This window comes from Paramisgurnus dabryanus, chromosome 2 (assembly GCF_030506205.2).
Source record: "Paramisgurnus dabryanus chromosome 2, PD_genome_1.1, whole genome shotgun sequence".
Taxonomy (NCBI): Eukaryota; Metazoa; Chordata; class Actinopteri; order Cypriniformes; family Cobitidae; genus Paramisgurnus; species Paramisgurnus dabryanus.
The window spans coordinates 28,253,264-28,271,924 of NC_133338.1; the positions used below are offsets into that span (position 1 = coordinate 28,253,264).

At 37.8% G+C, this 18,661-nt stretch overlaps 1 protein-coding gene across 2 annotated transcripts; it reads right to left on the minus strand.

The window, feature by feature from the left end:
* Positions 1–541: 541 nt before the first annotated feature.
* On the minus strand, positions 542–12,857 carry znf710b (zinc finger protein 710b). 2 transcript variants are annotated; one of them, XM_065267671.2, is made up of 5 exons: positions 12,661–12,857; positions 2,616–4,148; positions 2,027–2,218; positions 1,736–1,907; positions 542–1,631 (listed from the first exon to the last, which is right to left on the minus strand). In XM_065267671.2, the coding sequence occupies exons 2-5, from the start codon at positions 4,104–4,106 to the stop codon at positions 1,456–1,458; spliced, it is 2,031 nt and encodes a 676-aa protein (XP_065123743.1). In that variant the 5' UTR covers positions 4,107–4,148; positions 12,661–12,857; the 3' UTR covers positions 542–1,455. The 2 variants fall into 2 exon arrangements, with proteins under 2 accessions (XP_065123743.1, XP_065123742.1); XM_065267670.2 differs by lacking the exon at positions 12,661–12,857 and adding an exon at positions 6,546–6,755.
* Between the last annotated feature and the right edge of the window lie 5,804 nt (positions 12,858–18,661).

Below are 18,661 nucleotides of genomic sequence, written 5' to 3' on the forward strand. Positions count from 1 at the left end.
ATTCAAAATATGTGTTCGGAGTGTCATGTGTGTTGCTTGTGTTTTCAAAATACGTGTTTGTTGCGTCATTTAAACCATGTGCATCACGTGTTTTGTCAAAATAAGTCCCTGCTGCACACGCATCAAAACCGTTTATGATAAAAGAGACGCTCACGTTCACAAAATACACTCAAGACACTCCCTTAACAGTAAACTGTGATTATGCATGAGATTATGCGAGTATTTGGCAAAGGTGAGCGTCTCTCTTATCATAAACGCTTTGACGCGTCTGCAGCAGGCACTTATTTTGACAAGACACGTGATGCACATAGGATCACTTGGCGCGCAGAACACATTTTGAAATTACGAACCACACACATGACGGGCTACATACATGTTGTGTCGAACTTCGCATCGAGCGCCCTCGAAGTCACCAGCTGTCACTGTGCACAAAGTACAACATAAATTCACTTACTAAAGCTGAAAGTCCAGTCTAAAATGTCAGTTAAATACATCTAATCTATCTAAATGTCCAATCACATTTATAATATATTTCAGTACATTTAAACTTCGAAAATCCTGTTTATTTTTGAATCTACAGGGATGGCAAAGTTGCCTCAAAGAACAGCTTACTTATGAAAGTGACAGGGATGTTATCTCCTCGGAGAAGAAATTTAGACCAGAACAGTCAGTGATGAAAGAGGCTTTTTCAGATATTACATTTTCAAAGTGCAAAATAAACAGCAATACTATGGAACAAAAACAATCCACTCAGTGGTCATTAAAGCAAACTTTTGATGAAGTTTGGTTCTGGTACTAGTGCACAGGAATGGGCAGCGTACGGTCCTGTACCAGAGAGAGTGGTCGCATTGGTACATGGGGTTCAGGCACTCCCATCTGCTTTATCCACACAACACACTTTGTGTACTAGGCCTGATATTGTTCTTTCACACAGTGTTTCTATGGGTTTTTGGAAGTATCTGCAATAAAAATCTAATGAAAATGTGAGGAAATTGAAGTAACAGGTTAATAGACTACTCTGAAGTACCTCACTGATGAAAGCCACTAAGCTGCATGCACCTGCCATTCGAATATTTCCAACCAAAATGATATTTGGCGGACTGTGTGGATTACTTTTCACAAGACTGCATTTCAGTTAGGTTTCATGATGCTAATGTATGTTATTAATGTAACAATGTAATTCACAACATACTAAAAGTACAGCATTGACGTTTGTTAGAACTGAATGCAGTTGAAAGGCTCTTCGCAAACTATCGCTCCGTTTCATGAAACAGAATCAAAAGTAGCTACTCCATGAGATCAACTCCAGGAGGTCAAGATGGCCTCGAAATGGTACCCACTCATCAGTAACTTTAAAAGGTGAGCAGTGGTTTTCATGGAGGAACATCTCAATCAACCATCATAGGCCACATGTAACTTAATATTTATTCAACCTGACATTAATTTAAATTATGTTTAGGCTGTATTGTAGCTTCCAACATCCTTTCCAAAGTTATAATAGTCAAGCTCCTGGATGGCCACTTCAGAAAGCTTAGTTAAGTTCGGTGCATCGTTTTCCAAATTCTCTTGCGTTGCATAATTGAAGTTCTCCTCCTCGTAGTCCTCATGAGGCTCCATGTCCGGTGGGCCATCTGTACAAAAATAATAATATATTTAAGTGGGCACAAAGAAACTTATGCTCGTGTGGAATTTGTTGACTTATATTGATCCCACCAATAAATGCTGTTGGTCTCACCTTGTCCATCTGGAGAGATGTCCATTCCATGTTTGACTTTCATGTGTCTGCTAAGATTTCCCTTCAGGTTAAATTTACTGGAGCAATATGTACACTTAAAGGGTTTACTGCCAGCATGGAGGTGCATGTGGCCCAGGAGGTTGTACATTCGGTTAAATGATTTACCACACACCTGTGGAAAACAAAAAGTGATGCTTACACCTGTCATACTGTCAACCTCCGCAATGCCATTAAAAACATTTCAAACTAACTGAGAGGAAAATTTATGGCATGAAATGTCTCATGTCTTACCTTGCACTTAAAGGGTTTTACAGGCAGGTGCACGATCATGTGAGTTTTGAGGGTCTGTTTCTGGACAAAAGATTTGAAGCACACGTGACACTGGAACGGCCGAACGCTGGCATGAATTAACATGTGCCTCTTCAGGTTTGCAGACAATGTAAACTCTCGTGCACACACGTCACACTTAAACCCTTTTGTTCCCTGATGAAATAAAGAAAACAAACTATCACAACAAAATATGTGCTGCAGGGTTAAAACTTTACATTATATGAAACAAACTTATTTTAAATAACTTGAGTAAATAATATTAATAACTGGTAATCCCGAAACACTGGTACTGATGCTATCTAAATAAAACTTGTGCTACAATTGACACGATACACACACAGAATCAGGCGCAGGTGTAAATGGTAATGTGAGGTAAAAACAGGGCCAAAGAGTAAGACACTACAGAAGAGGTTAGAATAAATGGTAACATTGTTTCGTAAGAGTAGTATCTATCTGAAAAAAATTATTCATCAAATGTTCAAAGAGTATTTTTACTGAGATATGCCTTTACAAAATACATGAACAAAAAATATCACGGGAAACTCAATACCTTTGTAGCACGGGCCTGAGGTTTGTTTGTCTTGTGTGTGAGGGAGTGTTGGCGTAGCTGATGCAGCTGAAGAAACTGCAGGCCACACTGGCTACAGGAGAACGATCGCTGCGTTTGATGCTTCAGTAGGTGGTTTTGCAGCTGGCTGCGGTAGGCGAATGACTTGTTGCATTGGCTGCACTGAAAGGTGGAGGGTCCTTGGTGGCTCACCTGATGACGTTTCAGGTGAGCGTATGTGGGAAACTCCATGCCGCACTGTGAGCAGACGTGGCATCGCCCTCGTTCGTGCTTGACTTCGTGAGCACGGAGTTCGCTTGGGTAGGCGAAACCACGGCGACAAAAACGGCAACTGTAGGGCTTGACATCTGTGTGCTGCAGCATGTGCCGCTTCAAGTGACTGGTTTGGGTGAAGCCCTTCTTGCACACGGTGCATTTATGAGGCCGCGTACCTTGATGTGTCAGCAGGTGTGTCTGTAGGTGACTGGGCTGTTTAAAGAGTTTTCCGCAGTGTGGGCACGCATGTGGCTTAATGCCATTGTGACCCAGTATGTGCGTTACCAAATTGTACTTGGACGTGTAGGACTTCTCGCACATGCGGCACTTCCAGCGCTTCAAGCCCTCGCCAACGTCCACACAGTATGACTCGTTGATCTGGATATTGATGTCCAAGCGGTCTATGCGGCGTCCGCGGGGTGCCTCCCCCTCCACTGGTTCCCCCCAGAACATCCCCTCGCTGTTCTCCTCGAACTCCCCGACTCCTTCCATCTCCCCATTCTCGTAACCAACCTCGTTGCCCTGAAAGTAGCTACTAATTTCTTCACCGCCACTTCCAGCTTTCATGCCATTTCTTCCATTATCCCCATCCTCTGTTACTTCTTCCGCTCCTTTAATATTCATGTGGGTCCTGTTGCGTGAAGCCACCTCATGAGATGCGTGGTTATGGGCATGGGGGTGAGGGTGTATGTGTTGATCAGGTGAAGGATGTGTAGTCTTGATGTCCCGTACGCAGGTGGAACAGCAGTTGTTGGAATGAAGTTTGGGATGGACCCTGTAACTGGAAGGGTCAACCAACTGTACGCCTTCTCTGGACACCATGTTGTTCATTATGTGATTACAGGATGGCAAACCTGGGGTTACAGACTCCCCTTTAACATGTGATCCTCCATCTTGGTGCCCTACTACAGGTTTGCTGTTTTCTGGTGGCCCCTGCCACCTTCTCTCAGCACAGCTGGAATGCATGTGCCCATCCTCACCCAAATTCTCCCCAAGGTAGTCGCCATTGGCACCTATAAGCTGGTCAGCATACTCGTAGTCCATTCTCTCACCTGGTGGAGCTGGGGACTCTTTAGGATCTCCTGTGTAGAAGCCGTTCGGGGCAATGGTGGCACCGAAGACCTCGTTCTGGGAAATAAGTCCCAACACAGCAGCTTGGGCCAGTGACAGGACCACCACTGGGTCTGTCTGTGTCCCTGCGTCCATCTGATGGTGCATGGCCTCAGAATAACATCTGACCAGCCGCTGTGTCTTCTCCTCCTGTGAAGCACACACAAATAAAAACACTTGGAGACCAGTACAATAAATGAATGAATGATGGTCCCTACAATAAACAAGAAGTGCACCTTTAAGAGGAGAAAGCATTAAAGGTGAAGATTTCTGCACTACTAGTGGCACCAAACAAAACTTCAGCTATTAATGTTTTCAAACAGGTTTTAAAACACACTGTAGGGATGCGCGGGGTAAAAACAAAGGCAGGGTTAGTTGTAACACAGACTGTTTACATTGTTGCACAAGGTTAAAAGTTTTGTTTTACCAGTATTTTCTCACGTTGCCAAAAGATGATCTCCAGCAAATTATTGGAAATATATAATGTTTTTCCAGAGAGTTATTGATGAACAAGTGTTTTGGTGGCATGCAAGTAAATTTTTTCATCATATGTTTTTTTCGGTTTCTAAGTTGGGTGTGTAAGATACCAAATCCAATGCTATGTTATATTAATCAATGTCTTGTTGACTAAAACATAGCATCATTTTGAAATATGTCTGCAGCTCTTAGCAACTTTTTTGGTGGGCTTGAAAATATTTTGTTGTTTTAAATATGCTACACACGATTGCTGGCTGCCAACAAAATAAATGTGCCTGTCTTATCAAAAATCGTGTGTCAAATTTATTTTTCATCATATCTTTAATATTGATTGAATAAGGTCACGTCAAAGATGGAAATCATAATGAAATTAATGGCTAAAATCAGACTTTGATGCTCATTATCTCAGAATTTGATTTTTGAAACTGTAGTATGGTTATTACAGACTGGGTCACATAGAATTTTTTTTATAATTGTGCTGCTTTTTCTCACATATTTAGATATTTGTATTCAAGTGAACTATTGTTAGAAAAGGGCTGGATGAATGAATACAGTGTGTTAATACCTCTCTATTATAGACAGATATATAAACACTTCAAGTATATAGACAAAATAGTATTGAAATATTTGCCTGCAAACTTAATTTGCAACTAACCCCCTGTCTGTTACAATTAACCCCACCTATGGGGTAAGTTGTAACATTTGCACTTCTGTCACGTTTGTGTAATTGTCCAAGAATGGTAACTAATAGAAACAAACTTCAAATGTTCATTTGTAGCAGAGATGTGTGTGTTGCTTAAATTATAAAAAATATAATTAATCAAACTCAAATATTTTTTGAATGATTGAGCCAAAAGCAAAAAGTGTTAGGTTGTGCCCCACTCTCCCCTATATACAACCACAACTGAGGTGACCCTAACAGAACAGACAATTACATATTTGACTCCACAAAAACTATGATGTTCACACTTGATCAGAGATCAACATAAAGCAAGTTGATGCAATCAATCCTCTCTAGTTTTTATACTTTTTAACAAACTACCTCTCGGTCTCACTCTTTTAACTCTTTTAACTCCAATTTGACCCTTTTCAAATGAACTCTAATTGCACAAATGATAACCGTTTAACCTACCATTGACAAGTTAACTCGTCAATTAAGAGAAAACGCATTCCTGCCAATGACAAGTTTCTCCGGCAATCCGTATTTCCACTCTTATCCACCAGGTGGCTTACCTAACTAATATAACCCGGAAGTATTCCCTTAGGGCAAACGGTTCAAACTCCGTGTATGTTTTGAGGATCGCTCTGAATCTGATCTCTATCAAAAGTCCTTCACAAAAATGGAATTATCTTAGTTTTTTGCTCAAAATGTGGTATTTTTGAAAAAAATCTACCCATATTTGAGAGGTGATAAAAAGAACAAATGAAGGTAGGATGAAACGTGTTTCTTCTAGTTTGAAAGTCTGTTCTTTCATTTGATATATTGTATGTTTATATATTTAAAGAAGGACATTTTATGAAAGCATTAAAATTAAGTGAAAATCATAAAATTTGCTGCCGCTGGCAACTTAAAAAAAAAACAATGCTGGTGGAGAAAGAGTTAATGACTGACTATAGCAATTTTTAAGAATATGACTATGTGCAAGGTCTTCACAAATGCAGAGAGAGACTGTACAGAACTGCGGAGAGCGAGCACGAGAGAGCGGCAAAGAGTTAATACCAGGAACAGAAAAAAGAGAGAGGGAGGGGCAGAGAGTGAATGGGTGAGTGAGGACAGAAAGAAAGAGAGAGAATGAGAAAAAAGAAAGAGAAACAGAGAGACTGACAAAATGAAAGGCAGAGAATTTAAGGTTTACAACAGTGTAAGAGAAATGGACAAAGCAGACAAGTAGCTAAACTCACAATTCAAATGAGTCAACATTTCAATGTTTAAAACAAGAAAGAATCAAATCAAATGTAAAACAAATCAAGCCATTTGATGGCAGCCAACCGGGCTATCCAGTAACATACATTAGTGTACACACACACAAACTGTGCCCTGAGAGGGCATCCTAGCAGTTTCAAACTCACCACATTTTTCTTGGTCTGTGGTTTCAGGTGTTTGAGAGATCTCATCCTAAAGCAGTGTCCCAGGTTCGATTTCACCTCCTGCCCCCCTCACTTATACCATGTGTGTTATCTGGACAAACACACAACGCTCTTTTCTGTGTTTCTTATACTCTCTCTCTTTCTCTCTCTCTCTCTCTGTGTTCTCCGTGTGAGAGCTCTGTTTTTCTCTGACTCTCTCTCTCTCTTTCAGTCTATCTCCCTCTCTCTCTCTCGCTCTACTTTCCCCTCCCCCACTCTCTCTCTCTCTCTCTCTTTCTCTCTCTCTCTCTCTCTCTCTCTCTCTCTCTCTCGCTCCCTTTGGTGCAAGCAAGCATACACATTGCACTTTTTCCCTCATTCACTCACTCACTCAATTCCCCCTTTCATTCTCTCTCTTTCTCCCTCTCTCTTCTACTCTGTCCATTCCCCTTTATTTCTCTGTCTCTCACACACAACACATCTAAAAACACACATAGTCATGGTGTCAACAAGACTGTGATATCATTTGTAACAATTTAAGTCATATATGTACATCACAGCAAGAGCACAGATAGTATGTGGGCCTGGCACAGATAGTATGTGGGCCTGACACAGAAAGTCACAGAAGAAGAAGAACGGACAAAATATGCCATCATCAGAAAACATAACAAAATGTTGATTTGTCATCAGATTCTGTATGAAAGGCGACAGCAAGTTCAAAATACGCAAGGAAAATATTCTTAAGGAAGTAAACACAGAGATGTATGCCATCCAATTCTTCAGACAGGTTATGCAAAGCTTGGGGGAAAACCATTCACAAGCACATTGAAACAGGCTTACTGGACAGAGGCACGCATACATCTCACGCATCACACGAGATCCTTTCGGCCTGTGCTTTAAAAAGTCAGCTCTGTGCAGAAACTACGTGATGTGCAAATAATTATCAGTTTAAACCGCATCACGGTGTCTTTACATTTAGCATATGCTTTTATTCAAAGTGTGTGACGGATAAATTAATCAAATCTTCACTTTTGTTCTGCAAGTAAACAAATATGAACACATTGTTTATCATCCATGTGCTCGCTACACACTAGCCAATAAACCCAAACTGACATGGAAATTAGCAATAATTACTGCTAGTGTTTCATGATTTATGCCCATCCATGCTTTTCATGTATATAATAACTGTGGAATATACATAAAGCATTATTCCTACAGTAATCAATAACTGGGCGAGCATTGATTTTTAACCACTTATCATAAATAGGTATACCTCCATAGAAAATGGCTGAGAGAGAAGGATTGGGAAAGAAGAGAAAATGGAGGGATAAGGGAGGAGAAGAGAAGCCTTCACCAGTGAGGAGAGAGAGAAAGGGAGGGAGTCATTGTGAGAGAGCAAATGGTGAGAGAGGGAGAAAGAGTGAGAGCAAATAGAGAGAGAGCAAAAGAGGGAGAGAGGGGAGGAGATTAAAAAACAGGGGAGGGAGGGGAGAGAGAGCAAGAGATAAACAGAGAGAAAAAGAGAGGGAGAGAAAGAGCGATGGGAAAGAATGATAAAGAAAGAGAATTAAAGAAGGGATATATTAAAAGAGAGACAAACAAAAGAAAAATGCAAAGAAAAAAATAAAAGTCAAGTTTTTGGTATGGGCATAATATGAAACAGGTGGAAAAGAAAGAAGACAGGACAAATTCTATAGAAACGAAAGGAACACAACTCTAAATATCTAAAAAAAATCAAGAGGTAAATAATGACATTCAATAACTAGGTTAAAACAGGCAATGTGAATATAAAAGTATTATCTATCATTCATTTAAATTGAGGATTTGCCCCAGGATCTTGTGATTTTGGTTCATTCACACTCCCTGTGATTTTCTGGAATGTGCGCATGTGTTCACACACATCCTGAAAGGATCTCGTAAAAACGTGAAATCAAAGTGTGACATGAAATGTACCTGCAATTGGTGAAATATATTCGCAGGATCTTATTATCTGTGATTTCTCTCTCGAGAAACCATGCTTGTGCAATTATTCTGATTCAATCATAAACTAGTGCATTGTGTACTGTTAAAAACTAGCAAGAGATCTAGGCTTCAGCGCGGATAGTGAGGAACTCCCTGGTGTCTGCTTCACTCCAGTTTGCAGACAGTTTTTAGTTGTGAACGTTGATCTGCACTTAAAACCCAATCAAGGAGTTGCACGATAACTATCACTAAGACACCCCTTACGGCAATTTCCCACCTTTTATTCACACAGGGTGTGTTTTGGGACTGATTTCAGCAATGTAACCGAATCTCCATCCATCCTGGGATCAATTCTGGGACTTGTTTCCGTTCACACAAAAGGCACTCTGGCAATGTTATGTCAATTTTGAGTGTAAAATACAAAAAAAGCAAGACCAGCATCTTTGCACCTCCAGCTAGGTTTATGCTAATGATAAGGAAATCACACATTTTTAAATGTATATACATGTATGTGTGCATAAAGCTGCAATAACTAATCAACCAAATTGATAAAAATCTATTATGAAAATAGTTGTCAACAAATGTCATTAACAATAAGTTGGTCTGTGACATCACTGTCACACCACACCACCATCGTTTTGAGCAGGGGAAGATTTTCCTCAAAAGCAGATCACTAAAGCGTAGCCTACAACTCAATACATTTGTTTTTGGGCCATTTATACTTGGGCCATTTAAAACATTTTACGGTTTAGAAACTGGACTATCTTTTTATTTAAGGTTGAAAATCTCAAGATTAAAGAATATATTAGTATGACTGCAGCTTCTGCACTTTTGTAAAAGTGTACATGTGTAAAAGAACACTTTTACATATTTGATTTAGTTTCGTGAAAAATCTAATTAAATATTTGTTTAGAAACGAAATCACAGAATCCAAGCATGAAAATGGAATTTACAGTACAATGCGGAATGTCACGAAATTTGGCAAATTTTGGATTGTCATTTCTAAAAACCATTATAACTCATTTTCAAATGCTAGTACTTTTTAAAAAAAAATGACAGAAATGCATGGAAACATTTTACTTTTGTGTAATGTTGGATATAAAGAAAGCTAGCGTTACGTCAGCTTCTTCTCGTCATGTATTGCAAACAATGACAAGCGTTGCCTCATCAACAAGCAATGCAACAATGCAAGCAGGTTTCGTCAAAGCTCAGGACACAGCAGACAAGAGAGGTACAGTATACTTTCCTCCCTCATCTGTCTTGCGCGCGCACACGTCCACACAGCACTGAAAGTATATTTGCAGGATCATTCACAAAATCTTAAAGTGACAGCAGACTGTTGCTTTCTGTGTCAGAAATGTTCATTACAGACTACAATGAAAATCACTCACTACTCATAAAGGTCCCGTTCTTCCTGTGTTTTTGAAGCTTTGATTGTGTTTACGGTGCGCAATATAACATGTGTTCATGTTTCACGTGTAAAAAAAACGTGGTATTTTTCTCACAATTTACTTATCTGTATAGCACTGTTCTCACTGTCCTAAAAACGGGCTGATGTCTTCCTTGGTCTATGAAGTCCCTCCTTCAGAAATACGTAACGAGTTCTGATTGTTGCTTGTTTAGTGTCATGTGATTCGACAGCAGCTTAGCTTAGCAGAGATTGTGACAGACATATTCCTGTGGGCGGAGTTTAGTCAAAAACTCTTATATTGACGTCATTTAACCAGGAAGTAGGGCTGTAGTCCAAACCGGCCGTGCGCTGTAGGCTCTGAAAGGCGACTTCTGTTAAAGAAAATATATCGCCTAACAGTGAACTTTGAGCTTTATCATTTTGCAGGTATTATTTATGATTTAACAGCAAAAATTACACACTAACTAAAGTTTGAAAAGTGGGATCAGGAAGAATGTGACCTTTAAGTCTGTTCCTGCCATTGACGAGTTATCTCGTCAATTAAGAGAAAACATTTCCTTGCCAACGAATCTTTCCTGATGAGTTTTTACGGCAATCTGTAATTACACTATTATCCACTAGATGGCTTACCAAATTTATAAAAACTGAAGCAAAAACTAATTTTACAAATTTAAAACACTGTGTATGTTTTGATAATAATTCTGAATCTGATCTCAAAAATTCCTTTACAAAATGCAATTAATTCAGCTTCTCCTTGAAATTTGGTATTTTTAAAGAAACCTACCCATATTTAAGAGGTTATAACATAAGAACAAATGAAGATAGGATGAAAAAAAAAATTCCTGTTATAGAAGAAATTTTTTTCTGGTAGGCATTTTGTGAAACTATAAAAATTATATAAAATGCTGCCGGGCAACTTTTAGAAAAAAAAGCTGCCGGGGAATAAGTTAACTGATCAACTTTTGCAGCCGTTTTGTTTTTATCATTTCATATCTAATATATTAACATTTACTACAGATATCTAAAAAGTACAACAAAGATAAGTATAGTCTTATAATAAAAGAAAAAAAAAGATTTGGTTGATTGTCAGTAGCATGGTTAAAGTACATTGTGGTAACTTTGACAGCCAAAGTACGTTGTTAAATTGTATTCGTTTAATGTTTTTAGTTGATAAGATGCTTTTTGATTCCTTACATTTTATTTAACCATTAAAAGCAGACAAATTGAAAAAGTGAATGAAATTTGAGAATAAATAAAATGGAACTTGGGAAAAAATAAAACAGATTTCATAGGGCCCTATTTTTGGAAAGAATGAGTAAAACAAAATTCACATTTTTGCACACTTTTACCACACACCCTGCATTCAACATCTTCATTTCATCAGCAGGTTCCCATGACCTTTGTTGCCAACACAATGCTCCACCAACTTGTTTGTTAACTTGTTATTAGGGAGTCAGTGGTGAAATATGGACTCATTTGGTAAATAGTTAACACAATGTATTAACCCTTTTATCTTTCATTAAGTAATTAATTAAATATACAGCCAAACTGATAATACCAAAGGGCTAAAAATCCAGGTGACAAAATGGTAAGTTTTGATATTGATATATTATAGACTGTCTCACTGCAAGGAACAGTAGGCTACATTACACACATTACAGTTTTCTGTTTCCATCTAGAGGTGACCTCAGCAACCTGAAAATAACACTCAATGCATTGGTGACTACGGTTCAGACAACTCAATTCATAAATGTACATAAACGTTTTTCAAATTTTTAAGATCAGTGTTTTAAAACAAGCGATCTACACCTTCATTGGTCTTTCAATAATTGCCATTCTTTTGTCCAGAGAAACAGTCCCACTTCATTTCACACGACCCTGCCCCTCTGTGACACCTCTTAATTTACATGTGCAGAAAACTCAATTCTCTTCTGTCCTTTACGTCAACTTATATTTTAACAACACACTCCAGATTCAATTTCATGTAAAAATGTGTTTGAATATTTGAAATGTACTGCCAACCGGACAGGAAACAGATACTGAGCAGCTGAGCTCACAAAGATGCGTGACAATGTTGCACCTAACCTGCGGTCAAAACTGTTGACGAACAGTCAATCACAGAGGGGTTAATGTGGTCCACGTCTTAAAAATTAACCTAACATGACTATACCAAACGAACCCCTTACAAACTCACTAGCCAGCTAGCTTGATCATAAAACTAGCCAGGTTCTGCAACATCAACAACTACATTCAGGCAGTTGAAGAAACCGACAACTTCAAGTAAGAAAAACTTTGATCCAGACTGCATGGGATGGGCCTGTCTTTAAGTTTAGCTCTAGTCATGCATTGAGCTATAGGCTAGCTGGAGGAATGAGAGGGCGAGCGTGGCCTGCTCTATTCGTTTATGCGGCTCTTTTTCACTCCCTCCATTCCCCTCCCGACGCCATCTGTTTGTGCCATGCGAGAATGTGGAACTAAAAAGAAAAGGCGACATTTTGGCTCTGCAAAATGACCCAGATACCGAACTCTCCCTCGGAATTACGAACGTAAATCGCAATGTAGGTGTCAGATGAAGAGCGGAAATGTAAATATTAGCATCCAGTTCAGAGTGCAAATTATTTTTGAGGCCAGTTACAAAGAAATCGGCGAGTTTCGCTGGGATAGACAGTGGGACACCCGGCATTTTCGGGGGTCATTTCGAATAGTTTCATTTTCTGTTTCCATGGCAATAATGAAGAGACTTACCACGCTCCAAAAATCGGGTGTATACGTAGAAAACACTTTGGACGATTTGTATGTCGCTTTCTAGTTTGAATTGTTGCTGGATGTGGCTCTCTGTGTTCAGCAGGAAGGAAGGAAGAAGGGAATGAGAGAAAGAGTGACGTGAACGAATAAACAGCCCGGGCTCCTCCTCGCTGTCAGAAGTAAAAGATGAAGACTGTGACCGCAAAAAAATATGTGCCCTTCGATTTTGTGTGCAGATATTTGTACCGCAAGCAATACTATCCGTCGATACAAATGGGCGAGATTTGAAAAGGTTAATCAAATTAAATTCAATGCATTTTATACCACATAATGTGTAGATTTTAACCATAGACATGCGTGTATTCAACATTTTTTTGCAGACACGCTGGTTTGTTTGTGGGCATTTTTATAAATTAAAGTAATAGTACAAAACATGTACGTTAGAGGACGCTATTGTTTCACTAGTTTTGCTCATACGTCTTTACAACAGCAACATGATAGTTTCCTGCATTGACGGAAGATGGCGCCATAACCCAGCCGATACTGAATTAAATGTTTTTCTTTTTTTGTTGTTGTTTTGGTACAATTCTTACTAATGCACAATATACATACATACAATACAGTGACATTAATAAGTAATTAAATAAATAATAAATTAAAAATCTGTGTTTTAAAAGTGACACAGTAAAAGCCTGAAATCATCCCCATATGTTTTGTCTATCTAAGAAGCACAGACAAAAAAAAGTGTCTTTGGAATTCACTGGGTTTGTGCAGATTCTTCAAATGTGACCCTGCACCACAAAACCAGTCAAAATGGTAATTTTTTTTTAGATTTATACATCAACTGAACATGGAATAAATAAGCTATCCATTGATGTATTGTTTGTTAGGATAGGAAGACTTAGCATAGGCAAATATTGAGAAAATCGCCTTTAAAGATGTCTTAGCAACTAGATGCCCCGATATAAAAAAATAAATTCCACCGATACCAATAGCTGATTATTCCGACTGATATCTGTCAATACCAATAGTTTGATGGTTACCTTAACTTGCATTAACTACATTCGGAAGATTTTTCAAATTCATTGCATTTTCCTGTTCTCTTTTGATTGACAAGATATATGTTGGCCATGACTATCGGCTGTTTTTAAACTATTGGTCGATAGTGTGAAAATTTGCTTTTATCATCCAATACTGATTATTAGCCGATATATCAGTGAATCTCTATAAGCAACACATATTACTAATGACAAATACATTTATATATATATATATTTACGGTAGGAAATTTACTAATATCTTCATGTAACATGATCTTTACTTTATAACCTAATGTTTTTGGCATTCAAAAAATGTATATTTTTGACCCATTTACAGTGTATTGTTGGCAATTGTTACAAATATACCTGGCTGGTTTTGTGGTCCAGGGTCACAAATGTTTAAAAAGCTAAAAATCCAAAATCAAAACATAACTTGGCAAGTTTAATTGTGGCTGCTTTTTGTCCAACAGATGTTCATAGTTTCGAGTTGAATGGGACAGTGTGAAGCAATAATTTTACATTGTTTCATAAATAGTTTATTGATCTGATGAACCTTTGTCTTAGATATTTTAATAGGACTTTGTTTTTGATAGTGTGATGTTCACTACATTTGAGGTATTTTGCCGCTGAGTGCTAAATTATTTTCCATTCTCTAACACAGTTTCAGATTGCAGCACATTTTTGTCCATGATTCTCTATGTTTCCATCCATTTCCCTCTGTATGGGTTTTCCAGTCCCAGACACACAGTATCCCTAAAGCCTGGTTGCCTCTATTTCTGTAGGTCTGTAAAATGTGCTAGTGAGTTTTTTTATTTCGTGAAATGTCTGGATTTGTTCATGATAACACTGGACTACTTTGTGTTGATAATGTTTTGATAACTAGAAAATACATTTGTTTATTTTTCTCATACTGTACACATTATTATTATGTGCACCAAACATTTACATTTTGATACAATTTTATAGCACAAAGCACCCACAATCTCTCAAGCACATTAATATGCAGGAAACATATGAATATAAATTTGTGTAGATTTTATATTAAATCACAATACACATTTTACAAAGCAGTTTTACTATAAGTTGGGGTTTCTGTTTAATCTGCATGGACTCATTTTAAACAATAGATTTTGTAAGTACATTTTGAGTAATTGCATGGTTAACTTAATCGGAACTAAGATAAAGAGATACTTTTTTGCATTGCATCATTTCCCTCAACATCTGTGACCAGTGTAAACATCAAGCTGGAAAAGTCAGCTTTTGAGAGATGACCCCTTAGAGAATATAAGTGTCCTCATCTTCATCCCATTGGGATGAAGACTTGCAAGGATCAACGTTACATTGTGTCCTAAATACAGGAATTGTAATTATAATTTATAGCTTTGATAATAGCCCGACAGCTTCTTATTAAAACACTGTTCTGATTGATTAAATGGTCTAATAATTAAAACTTGTAGAGACAAATGTCTGAGAATAAACATGCACATGCATGATGAAAAACTTTGTATGCAATTATGCACATAAGCGCACACAAACAACATACACAGACAAGTGGTTATTGCACAATAAGTTCTAATATTTTGTGTTCCTAACATCTGAATGTGTGAAAGCAGCCTTTCTCTTTATCTGGGTGTGTGTACACACCCACAGTGGGGTGTGTAGATCCATTGGGAGAGATTAGTTTAAAAGTTTCTGGCTATAATTCAGCACTGAATGAATCATAAATACAATGTGCTCACACACACTCTCTCCCACATTCATCAACACTCCACCCCCAGCACCCCCTTATACAGTACAATGTGAATGGAGAAGCTTTCAGTGCTAGGTTGACAGGTCTGTATAAGCCCAGTTCCCCTCATGCAGAGCTGACACACTGTTTTAGAACAAGACCCTTATTAGTATCAAGTTTGGGCATACTGGGTGGAACTAATGATGAGAAGTGAGGTCTGAAACAACATTTCATGTCCTGACTGGTCTTTTATTTGGGTCATTGTTACTTTACTTTCTGAGATCCTGAGATTTTTCTTCTGTCAAGATGTTCCCTTATGCTAATATTCAACAGTTTCAATTTGTTTATAACTGACCTGCTACTTACAGAGCAATGGTTATGTTGAGAAGCTAAAGCAGGTGGTACCAAAATTTCGTCCAGGAGTGTAAGTATCTGTTGTGTGTTCAGCTAGACTAATAATCTGATGTTTAGTTAAAGTAATGTGTTCATTACATTAATAAGATAAATAAGCCCCGGTCACTTTAAGAGATTTGAATGGAAGTAATGGTGAGTGTTCCAGTTCAATGATGTGAAACAAACTGGTGATGACTATGAAGATTAACGGTAAGTAAAGCTTCAGTACGAGTCATCTTTTTACAGACATAACAGTATCCTACAGAGTTCATCCCTAATCAAACACACTCGGAACAGGTAATTAAGGTCCTACTAAGCATACTAGAAACTTCTAGGCTGGTGTGTGAGGCAAGTTGGAGCTAAACTTTGCAGGACACCAGCCCTCCAGGACCAAGATTGGCAACCCCTAAGCTAAAGAATGCAAAAGCACTGACAAAAAAAATCAGCACAGTTTTGCTTTAAAGAGCACCTATTTCATTGCTATAAAACAACATTATTTTGTGTATTTGGGATAATACAATGTGTTTGCATGGTTTATGGTAAAAAAATACATTATTTTCCACATATCGTACATTTTTGTAGCTTACAATTTCACTCTCTTCCTGAAACGCACAGATTTTTTACAAAAATCATTGATTTGAAAAGCACTGTGATTGGCCGGAAATGTGACGCTCCTTAACATGTTTAAAAGATTCGCTCACAATGCAATTCCGAAAGGAGATAACTTACAGGCTGAGTCCGAAGCAGGAGGAATTATGATAATGTCATTCTTGTTTACATCACCAATCCCAGGAAGTAAACTGTTGCCTACAATCAGAGTGTTTGTTGTAGTCCAAGAAAAAAGATTTTTGGAGACGATAACTTGCATCATCGTTTACTTTGGGGTTTGTACCTTTTGCATATCATTAACATGTACTAATACACACTTACACACCAAAGGGAGGGAGCATGACGATATTGACAAAAAAAATTTCATGATATACTTCTTAATTTCAGTCGATACGGTATAAATCTGATAACTGTATGATATCAAAAATACAATGGATGTCTGTACCAAAAACAAACCTTTGCCAATGAAATCTTCTCCCATAAAACTATATCATATTAAAAAAAAGGATAAATATATTAATGTTCACCTTTAATTTGTGTTTAGCCTTCATAAAAAAGTGACTTTCCAGTTAACCAGATTTAAAGGCTTAGCTTAATAATATTATAGGTGCACCCTGAATGTCAGTCAGTGTTAAATGCTGTTATGCAGGGATCTCAAACTCAAATATGCTTGGGGCCATTTCTGAGATCGACATCTCATAGGAGGGACAAAGAGCTATTTTAACATTAAAAAGCACAATTATTTATTTAACATTTATAAACTATTATGCATTTTTTGCCACCAGGTTATGTTTCTGTTTTGATATATTATGGATTTCTTCAGTCACAGTATTGACTTTCATAGTTCCATCTGTGTTAGTCCATAGTTTTGATCAATTTGCTATTATAGTAATATGTAGAGAAAATATTAAAAAGTCAAAGTGACCCTAAAACTTTTGAATGGTAGTATTCAATGTTACATACTGTAAGAAAAATAAAAATTACTGATCTACAAGGAAATGTAAAATGTGAAACAGACCATAGGTGCTCTTTAAACATCATCTCTTCTATAATACAGACACACACAAGCAGAATCTCTGTTTTCCCTTTTTCTCCATCTTTCTTTTTTTACTGTTTCCCTCACTTGATTCCTGGTTTGTTGCTCTTGAGAGATGAGGTAATGATCTCTAGTCTTATATGACCTTTTATTTCATCCTTATATGTCTTGCATAAGTCTTGAAGAACATCCAAATCCGTTGTTCTGATGTGGCTGTCTATACTCCTCTTAACAGGAAAAATCAGTTCAGTTCAACTTTATTTCCCAAAGGCAATTTTTGTTGCAGCATAAAAGCATTTCACACAGGACACAGAACAACACGTACACAAAATTCACAATAAAACATTAACATGTTACCTTATATTTAAACATTTTACAGCTGAGGTGACGAATTAATGTTTAAACTGATTTGTAAAAATGAAAGAAAATAAGAGTTGCCTTAGTATTGTTACTCTCTTTATCTTTGTCCTGAAGTTTTAAATATACAGTACAACCCATCACAGATTCGATAGAGGACTGTTTCATTCATTTAGACATAATTTCAATTTACAGACTTTCACAATCAACCTGCACCTCATTGTACATTTTTGTACACTGCTCTGAAAAGGGTCCCCCTCCCATGTAGAGGCATGTAGGGCATATGATATTGCCTACACTGGTCGTGGCTGGTCCTTAAGGGGGAAGAGTTTATTTATTTATATGGGCCGTTGTTCACTCTGACTAATGTCAGTATTTAATCACCGGTCAAGTCTCTGAGCCTGGGAATGCAACCTCTGTGTTTACTCAAGATATCCCTCTCCTTTGCCAAAACTCATCAGACTGTTCACGCCATGCACTTGGGGACAGATCAGCTGCCCAACGGAAACATTATTACAACTAATACAAAATAGCTCAGGTCATGTATGTATTAACTTTTTATGTCAAAACCATATTTAACATCACAAGAAAACGTTATTGCAGTGATTTTGAATTTTATTTTGTACAGTATGAGTTTGAATCTGAAAAGGATGACAGTCTGCTGAGTCAGACGCATGTGTGCGACTGTTTGAGCAAGCTAGAAAGAGAGAGAAAGAGAGAGAGAGAGAGACGTAACTCTCTCTCTCTAGGTGCTTAATACCTCTGATGGAGGTTTGGAGTTGCATGTCTGGACTATTTTGGTTGTCTGCTCTGTGTCTGCTGAATGCATTTGGTTGC

Bases quoted from the DNA above. Each gene is read 5' to 3' on its own strand.
- znf710b (XM_065267670.2), bottom strand. From the start codon at position 6,590: ATGAGATCTCTCAAACACCTGAAACCACAGACCAAGAAAAATGTG. The intron at 4,149-6,545 runs GTGAGTTTGAAA...TGTGCTTCACAG, and splicing joins CACAGACCAAGAAAAATGTG to GAGGAGAAGACACAGCGGCT. The intron at 2,219-2,615 runs GTATTGAGTTTC...TTATTTCATCAG, and splicing joins CTCAGGCCCGTGCTACAAAG to GGAACAAAAGGGTTTAAGTG.